Source organism: Euleptes europaea, chromosome 2 (assembly GCF_029931775.1).
Source record: "Euleptes europaea isolate rEulEur1 chromosome 2, rEulEur1.hap1, whole genome shotgun sequence".
NCBI classification, from domain to species: domain Eukaryota; kingdom Metazoa; phylum Chordata; class Lepidosauria; order Squamata; family Sphaerodactylidae; genus Euleptes; species Euleptes europaea.
Window position 1 is genome coordinate 104,707,035 of NC_079313.1, and position 17,156 is coordinate 104,724,190.

A 17,156-nucleotide genomic window follows, 5' to 3' on the forward strand; every position below is an offset into this window, starting at 1 on the left:
ATTTTTAAGTTACACTGTAATGACATACTCGTCTTCAACAGGAATATAAGAACAGGAAATATATGATATGGAGCAATCCATTTTGTCCGGGAAAATCTCCACTGCCTCCACATAGGATGTACATATAGAAAGTTAGTCATCGAGTCAAATGTACTCTTCTGCTAGCAGGCACTTGATAAAGGGGCATTTGTAGTAAAAGTTTGTGCAATCTTATTCATGTAATATCTAATCGGAACATCAGCTTGTCCATCACAGAAACATAAAAAGATTAGCGACCCATGAGGTACACCAAGTGGAAAGCCGTTATCAATGAAGGTCAACGATGTCACTGCTGTCAGACACAGAAGAAACCGTTCCTTGAAAATCAATTCCACTCCGGTATCTTTTGGCCTTAGGGTTACAACAGAGAGGAGGGCTTCTAGTGTAGGTCTAATTATTCACCATTTGGCAATCATGCCCTCAAAACAGTGAGGATACTGGTGATGAGGTTATTGCACTTTCATATCACATAGGGGGTATCTAGAACAGCTACTCCAGCTGCTACTCCACCATCTGCATGTTCTACAGCTTTTGTTCGCAAGAGATGACCAGCATGGTTGTTCATTATGAGATCCTGACCTTGCCTGCAAGGGGCGGGGGACCAGAAAGAGAACACAACAAAGCATTAAACTGAATAGCTCTACTAAAATCATGCAGTACGATGGCACTTGTTTGCTCTATATCTTCCCAGAAAGCTTCAGAAGTACAAAGTGAATGTGATGGTCAAGTGGCTGAGAGAACAAAATGAAGTCGAATTCAGATGAAGTGTCAGTGATGCTAGCTGGAAAGGCCACTGGTTTTAATGAATTCTACCGAGAGAGTGCAGCTTTTGACAAAACACTCTTAAAAGCCTGGGAGTCGTGTTGGACCAACAGGTGTCGATGACAAGTGAAAAATGCTTTCCCCCCAGCCTGATCTGGCTGTGCTGATCCATGTTTCAGTAACCTCAAGTCTAAATAACTAACATACTGTAGGTGGGGCTGCCCTATAAGACAATCTGGAAGCTGCAGCTGGTGCAAAAGGCAGCATCCCATCTATCATCAGGGGCTACTTGACAGGACCATATCCTATTCTCAGGCCTTTTCACTGGCTGCTGATTAGTTTCTAAGTAGATGCAACCAGTGTTGGTGCTCACCTTTAAAGACCTACATAACCTGACACTGACACACTTGAAAGACTGCCTCTCCCCACGTGTTCCCATGCTGCAGCTCCATTTCCCAGCAAAGTCTATCATCAGTTTCCCCCACATTCTGCTGGAGTGCAGGCTGAAGCTTTTCCAGTGGCTGTCCCATGCCTCTGGACCAGCCTTCTGGAAGAGGGCAGCGGGGCTCCAACCCTCTTGGCAAGACCACATAACTATTAAATAAAATTAAAACTCAGAGTGAAACACTAAAAATATTAACACTTGAGTTGCCCAGTAAACCTTCATCTGAAATGGCACACTGACAATATCTTAGTAAGCCCCAATTGCGCCATCTACTGTCGACAAAAAACCCATTACAGAACATAAGCTTTTTGTCCCATCCTGACCCCTCATGCCTGTACTCAGTTTCAGGTCTCACCTCCACTTAATCACAGCATCTGCTTTAGACATTGTTAAAACAGACAGCTATGGCTGGAAGCTTGGTTAATGATATGCATAGCTTAGCAAATTAACGATACCCTACCCCTAAACTGCAGGTGATCTCAAAGGCCTGACAAATGTGAAAGAAAAAACAGGAAAGAACAGATCCCTAGGGGATACCTTATACACATACTGTCGTGACATTAGTACCCAATGCTGAGCAATAACCATTTCTGTCACAATAATGTTTGTATCTAAAGCACAGTCAATTCACAGCAACAGGCTTTCAAGGCAAGTGAGAAGCAGAGGTGGCATGCCACTGCCTTCCTGAGCAGAGTCTTCCTCGGAGGTCTCCCATTCAAATATTGACCCTGCTTAGCTTCCGAGATCTGATGAGACCAGGCTATATGCTGCCTTCCCTCCCAGGCACAGTAATAGGAAATAGGTATTCTTTTACCTGCACAGAATTTCGTACTTTAGAATGCATACTGCTAATCTCTCTCACACAAATTTTAACCCAATGATCTGAGACAGATTATTAGAATTATTAAACACGAGTTTTTTTTTTAAAAAAAACACTTCATAGAGTACATGGTACAGTGTGATACTTTTCTGATGTGCAATGAAGACCCAGTGATTTGAAATATACTTACATGAGGAATGCGGCATAACAGCAACTCCTAGCTAAAATCCATTCTACAATACACAGTCCATTTACAGATTCAAGCTACTACAAACTAGTAGTATATTCCATATTCATGGAGTATGTTACAGAACTTAACCAGCATGTTTGTGGAAACCTACACACACACACACAAATTCAAAGTGAAGGCCTTGGCCCAATAAATAAAGACATTTTCTCACCGTATGTAGACACCAAAGATGCCCAATTCAGATACGCATTCTGATAGTTTCAGTGGACTGTGAGCCCGCAGTAAATAATTCAGTGCAGGAAGAGGCTTTATCTTGTCCATGAGAATGTAAGAGGTCCTCTCAGCACTGTCTTTAATCTTCTCTAGAACTTGTTTGAGCTCAGCACCATAGAGATTGTTTCCTGACAACATAACAGCAGACAGAAGTTCAAATTAAAACAAATGGTAGAAGAAGAAGAGTTGGTTTTAATATGCCGACTTTCTCTACCACATAAGGCAGAATCAAGCCAGCTTACAATCACCTTCCATTCCCCTCCCCACAACAGACACCCTGTGAGGTAGGTGAGGCTGAGAGAGTGTGACTTGCCCAAGGTCACCCAGCTGGCTTCGTGTGGAGGAGTGGGGAAACACATCCAGTTCACCAGATTAGCCTCCTTCGCTCATGTGGAGGAGTGGGGAATCAAACACAGTTCTCCAGATCAGACTCCACTGCTCCAAACCACTGCTCTTAATCACTACACCACGCTGGCGTAGATGCAGCTGTCCCTGAAGCCATCCCCAGCCACATTGTAAGTGGCCGGCAGACAACCTACCATTTTATTATGGGGAGCAGTGCCAAATCCAGAGATGCATTTCCACAGTCCAAATTTAGGAACTAGGAATATCTCACAGCAACATTAGGAACCCTTTTGTCCACATGGGGCTGGTGATGGTCTTGCTATTTAGAGGGTCACTCCCCTGACCTGGCCCTACTCTATATTTCTTTCAGAATACTATGCACATGAGTCATTAGGGCAAAGAAGGGCAAATCTTGCAGGATTTTGGAAAGGGCTTGTTGCACTACAGAAAAGACTTTTATCACAGTTAACTCTAGAGTTTACCCTATGATGGGGCACAGTCTATCAAGGTACTGTGTAAGACAGTTTGCACTTTTGGACAACACAGCACAGATGGACAATGAACGTGGAATGGGTTTCATTTGTGATATTCAATGATGTTATAATTTTTTTGTGTTCTGTCCAACTGCTTCTACAACCAAGGAGATTATTTCTGTCTATAATATGGTACTTCCATTCTTATAAAAAGAGGAATGATTAACTAGATAATCCAAAAGCACATCACATTAGGAGCTCCTATGTTCTGATTAATGATAACACCCAATTCTTCAGTAGGACCGTTGCACTCATCTTTCACAAAGAGAATCAATTACCTCCTCCCTCCCGCTGAGGTTTTAAAACAAACCGCTCTGGATCAACTATGGCCATGGCAACCATCTTATCACCTTCTTCATCCTGAAGGGAAAAATAAAAGGACTTCTAATATTTTATTCTGGTATAACTATATAACTAGTTCGTTACTGGCTTCCAAAAACACAATTCTATTGCATTATAAAGACAGTCTGCTAGACACAACAATCCAATGTTGCAATACACAGGAGATTATTTTAGGGACATAATTTACACTGTTTTCCTACTGTGCTCCATCTTTGTAAACACACAATGGCAGCAGTATACATACAAACCAGGGACAGGACAAAGCATCACTCCTTACCATTTCCAGAGAGTAGAGGCCAGTGAAGGTTGCTCTTATTCGAGCCACTGCTTCAGGCTTATCGGGCAACAGCCTTTCTAGTACTCCAGGTCGGCTCAGCTCCTGCTGCACTTTTTTTGTTCCGGCAAGCTGTGTGGCAATATCGGGGCACTTCACTGCCCTGGACCTTTCCAGCAACAACCGTGCTTCCCAGTTCTTAGGGCAAACAAAACTAATTAATCTCAAACTAGTTTCCAATGTATGAATCTATTCTTTATTTAGGAGTGTGTATTTGACAACTGCACAATGCCAGAGCAGAAATTAATAGTGACTACTCAATGCTATGTTTTTAATTACCTTTTGTGGAGCTTCCTGGTATACAAATTGCTCCAAAAGAAAGAAGAACCATCCAGAATAATCTGATAGGGGTTGTGGCTTAGTGGTAGAGCACCTGTTTATGCAGAAGGTCCCAGGTTTAATTCCTAGTACCTCCAATTAAAGGGTCTCAGGTAGGAAGTTTTTACTCTATCTAAGATGCTGGAGAGCTGCTGCCAGTCAGAAGCAGCAATATTGAGCAAGACAGACTGAATCAGTCCATTGATACAGCAGCTTTATACATTCATAATAGCATCCTTCATTGACTCAGGATGGCTGTTGATGCATTCTTTAATAAAGTGACACTGGGAAGAGGGCAGCATCTTTGTCAGAGGATGCTTCTATTTACATGGGAATTCTTAAGAGGACATTTCAGGATGTTATTCCCCTAAGATCACAGAGGGGGACCAAAACTGGTTACATGGGCTGATGGGCACCTTTTCCCATGAATTGAGATGTAGAGTAAAAATAAGTAGAAAAACACGTCACTACTGTTTAACATATGGAAGAAGGAAGCATAGCAAAAAATCTCTGAGCATTTTCCAGAGCAGAGACTGGGGAAGTGGCTGAAAAGGCTCCACTTCTGTTAATCTGTGGTAAACTACCAATAGGATGAGAGAGTCAGTTTCAAGAACAATTACAGTTAAGCTCTTGAAGTAAACCCACACCCCACTCACAACTGAAAACTTCCATTTTAGCTTCATACCACATATTTATTAATGCAATCCAAAATCCAGAATCTCAAGCAGGAGAGTTAACACTCTAAGGACATCAGGGGAAGTTCCTGCTTCTATCAACTGAAATGTTTGTGTTCCAATAAAATTAACTAGGGAAAAGAAATCTTCTCAGCATAAACAAGCATACCAATACTGAATACAGTAGAAAAGAGCAAGAGTCCAGTAGCACCTTAAAGACTAACAAAAATATTTTCTGGCAGGGTATGAGCTTTCGTGAGTCACAGCTCACTTCTTCAGATGTGGCTCACGAAAGCTCATACCCTGCCAGAAAATATTTTTGTTAGTCTTTAAGATGCTACTGGACTCTTGCTCTTTTCTACTACTGCAGACAGACTAACACGGCTACCCACTGTGAATTAAGTACTGAATACAGTATTGTTTAATTGAGTTTTCAGTGTACTAAATTTACACTGGAAACTTAACTATGATTATGACAAGTTCATATCTAGCGCAATTAAAGATTCAAAACAGTAGTACTAACCTGTTTATTATAACTCTTTGGCACATAACCTTCTCTATAGTACACCACTGCAACTTCCTCCCCATCTCTGAAATTAAAGACAATTAAAAACAAAATCAATCCCACCTTCCACTAACCTATCAGCAAGGGCCATGATATGAAAATAGCTGATCAGCCACTCCCAGCAGTCAAGGGGGTGAATCCAACTATCCTCCAAGAAGCCTTTCTCCAGCCTTCCTCCAACAGAAGACCCACTTAAGTTCGAGGAAGGCTTCTTAGACTGGAGGAAGGTTTCAGACTTCAGCCAAAAGGAAGGGTATAAATATTTCAACGAATAAACAAACTTTGCTCAGTGGAGTGGTAGGGACAGGGGGAGGATCCACCCCATTGATCCCATAGAAGTAGCCATTTTAGTATGTTAGTACAAAAATAAGCAAGAGTCCTATGGCACCTTAAAGACTAACAAAAAATTTATTCCAGCATAAGCTTCTGTGAAGTGGCCTCTATCCCATCATGGCAGCTTATGCTGGGGGGAAAATGTCGTTAGTCTTTAAGGGGCCAAAGGACTCCTGTTTCTAAGCAGTCAAGATTCCAGTGTAAACCCCACAAAGGATTAATCGCTATACATTCTACTGACATTTCTGGTTATATTTGAGAAATCCCTTGCAATGGTATTTATTTGATTTTTAGCCTGCCCTTTCCCTAAAAGGCTCAGGGTATTTTATCCTCACAACAAATGTATGAAGTAGATTAGGCTGAGAGATAGCAAATGCAAAGTAAAATAGCATACAATTGTAGGAAAGTGAATTAATATAGGGTTTCCATAATCCTATTTTGTTTATGGGTACAAGCATTAACTCCTTTATTGATGAATCTGAAAAAATCCACTTAAACTTTCACTTCCATAGACTAGAGTATAGCAGGAAACGTGGGAAGAAACGTAACAGATAGTCATTATTTATCTAACCACCAGAACACATTACATCCCTCATTAAGGGGGACCATGCGAACACCTTCAAACATCTGGCACTAAAGTTAGGTGTCAAGCTACAATCTGTGTAATTTTTGACACTAGTGGCAACACTACAAATGGCAGAACTGAACAAGTGGGAATGGTGTGCTTGCACATACTCAATGGCAGATCTGTGGGAAATACTTACATATGTAACCTTTTGTCATTATCCAAAGTTGCCTTTTCAAACACATCTTTAAATCTCCTCCGGATCACCCGTATATTCCTTTAGGAAACAAGTGACAAAGGCACTGAAATTTGCAACAAGAGATGGACACCTTCAAGTTAAGTTATATCCATCAGAGTTCAAAAATAACTTTGGGGAAGGTGTGCAGAATCAAAACAACTGGTGAAAAACAATCATTTGTACCCTAAGTGATAGTACAATTCAGGCAGAGTTAAACACTTTTAAATCCTATTAGTTTCAGTGGTAAGGGCTACTCTTAAGAGTTCTGCTACACAGAAACACACAGATCCACTTTCAGGGGACTAATTAAATTGCTTTGCCCCAAACACCACATCCTCATGTTAGACAATTACCTCTTCCACAGCTCACTTTCTACACAGCGTTGGTCAAAAATATTCCTCTGAGTTTCTTCAACCAAGAACATTACCACTGCCCTGAAACAAACACATATCACTATTTTGTGTGTGAAAAAGAACAGGAAAAAAACAGCAATGTACATAGGAAATAAAAATTAAAGGGGAAAAAACACAAAAGACAGTAAAAATCAATATTGTAGATGTCCCTTTCACAGTGACTCCTAGAATTTACATTGGACCAGTGTCTGAGATATGCCTAAGGATCTGCCATGCAGATACACATAAGAGAGTCCATTTTCTTGCAGGATCTTTCTTACCTGTCTGAACCATAGAGTTCCCAAGCTTTTGCAATGCCCATGGAAATCCCTTTGGATGGATTATTGGTCAATAGTTTTGAAGCTTCCTTGGACTTCCCCAAAACATTCAACACGTGACTATGATAGTGAAACAAATGTATGTGACACAACAATTCAGAGTACAATTAATGTACATAACAAGCCTCAGAGCTAAGCAAGGACCACTTTCTAGAATGCAAGATGTGATGGACTATTTATTATCAGGGTATGTCCACTGGGATGACATTACACTAATCCAGGGTACATAAATATTCTAAATAAACATCAATAATTTATGTACATAGTAACTACATAGAGGGGCCCAACTGCTATTTATGCATGTGTGTAGATTAATGGTATTTTGTACTCCACAGTATACTCTGGGGCACAAAATGTAACAGATAAAGTGACCCAAGAAGATTAGAGTTCTTATATTTTGGGCTAATTTTACACAGTTCTTCTACAACTGCACCAAACAAACTGGCATCAGGGACAGAATTCAGCATTCTGAGAAGTTCAGCTTTAATTTTTAAGAAGCACGAATTAGGTTGTCAAATAAGCTTGAAAATATATAGATAAAACCGCAGGAGCTAGAGAAGGGGCTGAGTAGGATTTCCTGTGGATGAAGAGAGGGGATTCAGGAGCTTCAATACACCTCACTGCCCCGGCCTGTGATAGCACAATAATATACAGCCCTGAGACATGTAAGCCATGGACAGGATCTTCTGTAGAGTAATGCACTGCTGAGGATACACAACACAGTGCAATCCTAAATTGCACCATTCTAAATCCACTGAAGTCTGAGGGGTGTAACACTGCTTAGGATTGCAACAACAGAGCCTCACAGTTTGCTAGCAACTTACCGATGAACTGCAGTGGTCCGTGATGTGAGTCCTCCAAAGCTGGCAGCAATGGTATTGATTTCTACTTGCTTTAGAGCTGGAATGCTATCTGTGCCATGATCAAACATGTAGTCAGAGCGATTGATTCCTAAAACCACTGACTGAACAAGACAGAAAGAGGTGTAGTAGCCATCTCTGCAAGACATCACAAAGCATCCTAGCAGCCCACTTATTTGCTGACTAGCATTTGCCACTGCAACGAGTTGATTCACATGTTCATAGCTTAATCCTTCTAGAAATCATAACACAATCCTTTTGCATTCAACTGAAAATTATATTGGCAATGTACCATGTCAAGTGCTAAGAAAAACATCTTATATTTTATTCAGACAGCAAAGAAATCTACTGTAGTGAAAAGCTGTTCCACACAGTTTTGAGACTGCTTCCATCACTGCACACCAAAAACCATTAAAGTTACTAGAATTAGATAAATGGAGTAACTTCTGCCTTGGTTTATGCTCTAGGTAGAAACATACCTACATCCACTAAACAATTCAGATATACACATGAATCTTACAGATCATGGAATTACAACCAGTTTTAAGGAGAATATTTAGCAACAGGAACTTTTATATGGCATACCTGAGTAACTCCTTCTTTCAAAACCTGCCTGTAGATTTTAAAAAGTTGAGCTGTAAAGTCATCCGCTTTGACAGTACTAGGAAGGACAAAAGAGGAAGATCATACATAGGATTTAATACTGCTATGGCAAAACAAGAAAGTTATCTAAAGGATCTCTTATCAAAACAACTTGACAAAAAAGAATAATATTTTTGCCAGAAGATTCAAAGCTCTGGCCTCAGAATTAATGGCAAGAAGATTTAATCTATGCTGTGACCCTGGGCATATTATGCAGGAATAGCAAGTACCAAGAAATCAAATGGACTCACTTCATATAAATGATGGGATCACAGTGCTAGGAAAAGAGAGCCTTGGATATGGTTCAGGTGCAATGGCACCCATCCCCCATCACAGCTCGCCATTATGTTCAAACCACACTCTGGTTTGCTCTGTACTCTACAAGTCAAAGTTCCAAATTCTGGGTTAGAATCTTAGTTTGTAGGGTAGAAAACAACACCGTAGTTTGTGGTTCAGGTGCAATGACAAATTATGGTGTACCATGAAAGTCCACTGGCATGAGAGGGAAAAAGAGTCCCAGAACCCCATGTTTGTCACTGTCTGAACCGTGCCTTGACCTGTAGAATTAAGTATCCTGAATGACTTTCAAAACTTCTAGGTTGCATTAAGCATTTTTAATAGCCACATGGCAGGCTGAATTTCAACTGACAAAATTTTATCTAAGGAGGTAAAGAAAGTACCTTCTGCATAGATGCAGAAGCTCTGTGAAGAAATCCTTAAAACAACATGCTATATTTGATATAGCTCTCGGAAATGCCAGAATAGAAACTTTGTTGTTTTCCAGCCCTCTATGTTCAAATAGTTAAATGCCCTTTCATGTGGTGGCAAGGATGTGAATGAATGGAAGACAATGAGAAATGTAGGGTTGAGGGTTACAACTAAAACAGTTATCAATGCAAGAAATATATCCATGATTAATGGAAAGTTTCCATTGAAGTTATTATTTAAATATGATATATTTACCTGGCAAGAGTGGACTCCAGGAATTCTGTATTTTGGCTAACTTCATTCACAAGCAGGTTAAAATCTTGCTGTACTGAATAGGCTTGCTCAAGAAGGCAGCTTGATACTACAGATGGGAGTAGTGTAAAGGGAGCATAATTCACAACCTGTTAAAGGGATAGTAATGGATGTATCAACTACTACCTCTCATTCCCCTCCACAGGGAATCTGGTTAAGACATGCAGTGCTGTTGCAAATCCTGAACCCTACACATATTTTTTCTCTGTTCCTATCCCTCCCTTTCCTTTCTCCCCCCCCCCCTTTTACTGATTATTCCTGAAACTGTTATTTAAAAGTTTAAATGAGCCATCTGGAATTGTAAAGTTCATAAGGTTTTTAAGTATAATTCATATATCATATGTTTTAAATTTTACTGTATTGTAGTTGTTAGCCATCCTGAGCTGGACTGTAGTTGGGAAAGGGTGGGATACAAATCTAGCAATAAATAAATAGAAATAAAATATCTTCACAGTGTTGTTGTTGTTGTTTAATTTGGAAAGGGAAAATACCAGCCATATAGAGCCCCAATTTGTATCAAGGCTATTATATGGGGGGGGGGAGAGAAGGGGGTCTAACCCTTTTCCCTGCATAGTGTTACTCATCAAAATCCCCTTGGGCTGCTATTATCCTAGGAAGGGGGACAATGGGTAAAAAGAGAGTATTTTGGCTGGCAACACCCCCATGTCCACCATTCCAAGCACCAAAGCCTAGACTGCTACTTCCCTTTAAAAGATGCTACAAAGATCCAGCTATGGATCTCCCAGCATGACACTTGCTGTGGTCCTCATTTTAACCACCATCATGCATATGTTCATATGTGCAGTGAATCAGCAACCATATCCTCACACATACTGCCCAGTTCACATTACCCAGCAAATGCAGAAAAGTTATCCATGTATAGTTCACAGCATCGTACAGTAGAAGTCAAACCCCCTGCTGAGTATAGAAAGGGCTGCAAAAACAACCGTTGGTCCATATTACCCAGTGAGCCATGCACATACGTCATGCTACACTAAAGGACAAAATGGGTCAGTTTTATAGCTAAAAGTGAGATACACAGCACTGCCATAACCCTGTATGGATGGCAGCATGATACTACACAGTATTATCTGGCAATCTGGGCCAAGGCAGTGTGATGTAACTAGGCTAGAAAATCCACCCTCCTTTGCCTTCTTTTTCATCCCAAGGTATATAAGGCTAGACCTGTCCAAGTATGTGCATGAAATCTAGCTTTCAGCTTACATCAGATGCATTGGGGTCATCTTTGGTCCTCATTAGAACTCCTTCAAGTAGTGCTGCATCCACTGCAATTGGGGCCACGTACTGAATGAGCTGGTCATTATGTAAAATATCTTCCCAAAGAGCAGTCATTGCAAAGGCTAAGGAAGCAGTCTCTACAAGACTGAAAACAGTGAACAAGAATCACAAAGCATGTTGACAACTGTGCTCTAGCGTGTAAAGGATTTTTTTTTTACAAAGCTTTCTTTAAATTAGACTTGGGAAATTGATTTTCAGGCAGAAAACATAACCATCAGAAACTGCATTTTCTTTTGTTGTTAACAGAACTTAACAGTCTTGACACTGGAGATACTCAAGTTATGCTGTACTGTAAATATGGCCTTTTCAACAATCCTTGCCCAGACAAAACCCCACTGTGACCTGGTGAAAAATAAACGGGATTCAAAGCAGTTCTATTTTTGAACTTAATTTGTAACTATTTATTGGATACACTTGTATCATACACTTGACACGCTGAAGCTTATAATCCTGTAAAAAAAGGTTAGGCCAAATGATACTGAATTGTCCAAATGAGCTTCCTAACTAAGGGGGTTACCGCACTTTGTATTCCCAGCGATGTATCAAGAGTTTGAAAATGTTATAAAAAACATCGCTTTAAAAGGGTTTTTGGATACCACGGCTAATAAATGGTTGGAAGACGTCTTCACAGCTAAAGGGGCCAAACAAAGTGCGAACAGTATTTTTTATAACATTTTCAAACTCTAATACATCGGTGGGAATACAAGTGCGGTAACCCCCTAAGTAAGACATCGACCTGGCTACCACACATCCAAAGCCAAAACTTCATCCGCTACATCCAACTCACAAAAGTAAAAAGTAATGCAGTAAGAGCTAGATAATACAAGTGGGCCCCCCCACAAGACTTGTGTGTGTGTGTGGGAAATCCCATCTCCCTCCCATCAAGTTTGGCATGGCTCCAGCCCCCACCACCCACCTCTAAGCCTGGCTGCAGTGGTGGCAGTGTCTGGGTGCAGCTCCAAGAGGCTCCCAGCGCCACAGCCTGGCCCAGAACATCTCCTGGCGTCCTGAAGTGGCCCCTAACAGCCACCGCCACAGAATCATGGTGAGTGGAAAGACAAAGATTTTTTTTAATTTGGGGAGATTTAAACCCCCCAATGTATTTTTTAAAAGATTTCAGATTTTTCTGCAAACCTGGGTGGAGGCCAGTAAGTGTTTACTAGGCTTACACAACAAAACAAATAATGTTTTTACCTGCTGGCAGAAGATGACAGAGGGAGACAGACAAACCTCTCTGTGATGGTAAGGGCACCTGAAGCAAGGCCTCCAAAGATGACCAGAGTGGAGGGGTAAGTTCATATGGGGGAAGGCAGTCCTTTAAGTATGCTAGCCCCAAGCCGTATAGGGCTTGAAAGGTCAACCCAGGATCTTGAATTGGGCTTGGATGCAAATTGGGGAGCCAGTGTAGGTGGAACAAGACTGGAGTGATATGGTCTCCGTGACTCACTCCAGTCAACATTCTGGGTGCAGCCTTTTGTACCAACTGTAGCTTCTGCACAGTCTTATAGGGCAGCCCCATGTAGAGTGCATTGCGGTAATCTAATCTAGATGTTACCAGGACATGCTCACATTGTGTGTTTCCGAGTTCATATGTTTTTATTGAATTTTTAATATAATTTTAAATGCTGTTTTAGTGTTCACCACCTCGGGGACCCTAGTTGGGTAGGAAGGCAGCATTAAAATATTTTAAGTAACACAAATAAGATTTTTCCCATCCAGGAAGGGTCACAGCTTGCTTGCCAGCCAGAATGGATGGACGGAAAGCACCCCTGGCCACTGCTGCCACCTGTTTATTCAACAGGAGGCCCAGGTCCAGCAGCACCCTCAAGCTATGAACCTAGTCCTTTAGGGTGAGTGCAACCCCATCCACAACAGGAGATATTCTCATTCTTAGGCCAAGCCTTCCCCCCACCCGTAGCACCTCCATTTGTATGAACAAAGCTACATTTGAATGAACAAAGCTACAAGACAAATGTCACACTGTCATCAATTTATCATGCCATTCTTTTGTGACAACTATTAGGCCATGTCTGCGTAACCTGCCTGCATCCAGCTGTTGACATTGTTAGCATGAGCTCCCAGAATGCAGTGAGATTTCTGTGTTTGTTCATATTGGACCAGTTAATATAGTCATGCTAGGTAGATAAAAATTACATTGATGCAGTATCTCAATTGATTCAGAGGAGCCTGTAAATTTCTGTGTATTTTTAAATGTAGTTCCAAGGCACATCTAGCACTTGTGTCTCTTGGGCAGAACTAATGTGCAAAGGCAATGAAGTATGACTATGTTACAATTATTCATGTGCCAACAAGCAGAATAATTAAGCCCCAAGGATGTGGTTCTTGATTTGGCATGTTGAAACAGTGATCTTGTCAAATGAGAACAGCTTGTTCAGGAAGACAGCTCACACAAAATGAAGTCCAAAAAGGCCATTTACCTATATAAACACAACTACATTCAAAACTGCATTAAACTGGGCAAGTTAAAACAACAACTGCAAAAAAGCAACAGGTATACCTATTCTATGTGACATGTATTTGCCATTTCTCCCCACACACACTCCCTGGGCAAAATAAACTAGGGAGTGGCTCTTTTTTCTAAGTATGCACAGTCTCCTGTGAAGTAAATCTGATTTCAGTGCACATCTCTGTAATACTCATAAAATCAGTACAGGCAAACAGCTAATTTTGTTTTTCTATTTTGTAAAAAACAACAACAAATGTTTCAGGCCAGTGCCAAAAAAAAGAAGCAAAGTGTGTTTGTGTGTGTGTGGGGGGGGGGGTTTGAAAGAAAAGCTTCAACAGAAGGAAGAAACGCTGAGTCATTTTTAGTCCATTCGGACACAAACTAAGTTCAGGCACCTCGTTTCCTCTTTCTGTCTTGATCCATAAGCCTGTGGTCTGTATGACCGCCCCCGGTAGCTCCCCATCAGCTGCCCAACAACAAGAACGATTAAAAAAAGAAAAGCGTGTTGACAGCTTCGTTCTCACAGCCTTTCAGGGAATCTGTGGCCCGTGATTACAGTTCAGTGTTGACCGTTCCCTCCTAGTCACCGTGGTAGAAAAGGGCAAGAGTCCAGTAGCACCTTAAAGACTAACAAAAATATTTTCTGGCAGGGTATGAGCTTACAAGCCCCAGGCCGCCCCACGGAGCTTCACTTACACCCCCCATAGGAACTCTTCCCCCCACTCTTGGTTTAGACTTTTCCTGAACGGGTATGATCCAGAAACTACAGAAATAGTAGCCATGTTTTTGAAGCAAGCTCTCATGATAAAAATCAAACAAAAAACATAATAGCTGCTATGCCGGTTACTTGTAGACACTCGCTTTCTATATATACCTTATATTCACTGTACTCCGGCATACCTCATTTTATTCATATCTATTGCTACAGATTTCGATATTGATGTTTTTCTCATTTGTCAAATTCTGGAATACCTTGTACGATTTGTTATGCCAAGAAAGGTTTCTGAAATTGAGTTGAACTTACACGCCCCCCCCCCCCCCAGCCAAACGAAGGGAGCAAAGGCTGCTCAGCTCTTGGTACTCCCCCCCCCCATAGTCATGAGAGGGGAGGACAGGGCTAAGCGGTACCAATTTCCCTCAGCATTCCTCCCAGTCTCCTTGAATCGCCAACGGCTAGTAGGACCCCTGACCCCCCCCCCCGAGCGCTACCCCCTCCCCAGCGAGTCAAATCCGCCTCCACAAACGTCGCAAGTCGACTGACACCCGACTTCTTCTTCCTCCTCCCCCCTCCCCTTCATACTTATATCCGGGTACCTGGAACCACGCTCGTCAAAGTCCCCGACCGTCAGCGCTTAACTCTCCGGGAGCCGACAAGACGCCTCCTCCTCGGATTGGCTGTGCCACCGGCCTATCAACGAGCGGGGGCGGCCTTCTCGGCTGAGTGGCAGCGGGGTTGTGGACTGCGGCAGTATGGCAGGAGGCGAGGGTGGGGGGCCCGGAACCAATGCGAGTAAAGAAGGCTCCTCGCGCTCGGTCCCCGCGTGCTCGGGGTCCGGTGCCGTATTCGGAGTAGTAGAAAAGGGCAAGAGTCCAGTAGCACCTTAAAGACTAACACAAATATTTTAGTAGTAGAAAAGGGCAAGAGTCCAGTAGCACCTTAAAGACTAACACAAATATTTAGTAGTAGAAAAGGGCAAGAGTCCAGTAGCACCTTAAACACTAACAAAAATATTTTTTGGCAGGGTAGGAGCTAGCATTGGCTAGCATTGGAGTAGTAACATAATATATTGGTAGAAAAGAGCGAGAGTCCAGTAGCACCTTAAAAACTAGCAAAAATATTTTAGTAGTAGAGAAGGGCAAGAGTCCAGTAGCACCTTAAAGACTAACACAAATATTACGCTGTGGCTCCCGAAAGCTCATAGCCTGCCAGAAAATATTTTTGTTAGTCTTTAAGGTGCTCCTGGACTCTTGCCCTTCTCTACTACTGCAGACAGACTAACACGGCGACCCACTGTGGATGATATTCGGAGTGGAAGGCGACAGCTTTTGCGACCGATCCTGGGTTTAGTGCGTCTGAGCTCAGGCGTCGCGGAGCTATTGTTTGCAAGCACCCCTCCATTGGCCGGTTCGAATTCGCTCCGCCGCCTATCGCTGCAGCGCCCTGGGAAAGGAAGGCGGGTAATTGGGGCCAAGCTCCCGACAGGAGGTGGCGGAGGTCACGACCCCGCCTCGTCACAGAAGTGCGGCGACGTCACACCGTGGGTTGTGCGGGGTCTCTGACGTCACGCATGGCTTCCTGAGCGCCCCGTGAAATCCCGGATGGGGGTGGGTCAAGGGCTGTAAGAACCGGGAGGGGCAACGCCTGCAGGTGAGGTGGGGTGGGCGTGAAGCCGCCTTCCTTTGTCGGCTGAGGTAGACCGACAAGAGCAAAAGAAGCTTCGTTCCCCATGGAGGAGCAGAGTTTCCACGTTGGGAAATTCTTGGAGATTTGGGGGTGCGTTGTGGTGGGGTTTGGAGAAGGGAGGGTCTCAGCAGGGTGTAATGCCATGGTCCACCCTCCGAAGCCGCTGTTTTCTCCAGGGGAACTGATCTCTGTAATCTGGAGATGAGTTATAATTCCAGGAAATCTCCCATCTAGAAGTAGGCAACCCAAAGGAGGCTGGCTCAAAAAGCTGCTGAAAGCCATTGCCTGATGATTGGTGGAAAGGGCTGCCATGTCGCAGCCAATTTATGGCAACCCCATAGAGTTTTAAAGGCAAGAGACAATCCGATGGTTTGCCGTTGCCTGTTTCTGTGTAGCAACCCTAGGTTTCCTTGGTGATGTCGCATGCACTAACTAACAAGGGACAACTCTACTCAGCTTCCAAGATCTACCAGATTAGGTTAGCCTGGGCCCTCCAGGTCACTGCTGCCCTATGATTAAAAGGTAAAGGGTTAGGGAACTCCCTGCCCCAGGATGTGGTGATGGCTGCCAACTTGGAATGCTTGAAGAGGGGAGTGGACAGGCTCTCGCGTTCATGGAGGAAAGGACTATTCATGGCTACTAGTCAAAATGGATACTAGTCATTATGCATACCTATTCTCTCCAGGATCAGAGGAGTGTGCTTATTATATTAGGTGCTTTTGAACACAGGCAGGATGGTGCTGCTGCAGTCGTCTTGCTTGTGGGCTTCCAAGTGGCACCTGGTTGGTCACTTTGTGAATGGACTACTGGACTTGATGGGCCTTTCTTATGTTCTTACGTTCCTGTGATGTTTGAGCTGGTCTGGGTGGTGAGAGAGGGGGCACCGGGGCAATACTGACCAATGGGGTGATGTCACATCCCAATGTTTACTAGGCAGACTTTGTTTAAGGGGGTGGTT

General features: G+C 42.7%; 1 protein-coding gene across 1 annotated transcript; it reads right to left on the reverse strand.

Moving 5' to 3' along the window:
- Positions 1-483: 483 nt before the first annotated feature.
- Positions 484-11,408, reverse strand: GSS (glutathione synthetase). Its single transcript, XM_056844340.1, has 12 exons — positions 11,253-11,408; positions 9,972-10,117; positions 8,952-9,027; positions 8,331-8,470; positions 7,450-7,566; positions 7,130-7,210; positions 6,738-6,815; positions 5,599-5,665; positions 4,027-4,221; positions 3,686-3,767; positions 2,468-2,657; positions 484-623 (listed from the first exon to the last, which is right to left on the reverse strand). Exons 1-12 carry the CDS (start codon positions 11,379-11,381, stop codon positions 500-502), a joined length of 1,425 nt encoding a protein of 474 aa, XP_056700318.1. The 5' UTR covers positions 11,382-11,408; the 3' UTR covers positions 484-499.
- Between the last annotated feature and the right edge of the window lie 5,748 nt (positions 11,409-17,156).

Coding starts and splice junctions, on each gene's coding strand:
- GSS (XM_056844340.1), bottom strand. CDS start 11,381: ATGACTGCTCTTTGGGAAGATATTTTACATAATGACCAGCTCATTCAG. Junction 10,118..11,252: donor ATGACCCCAATGCATCTGAT/GTAAGCTGAAAG, acceptor TCCCTTTAACAG/GTTGTGAATTATGCTCCCTT. Junction 7,567..8,330: donor CGGACCACTGCAGTTCATCG/GTAAGTTGCTAG, acceptor TCACTATCATAG/TCACGTGTTGAATGTTTTGG.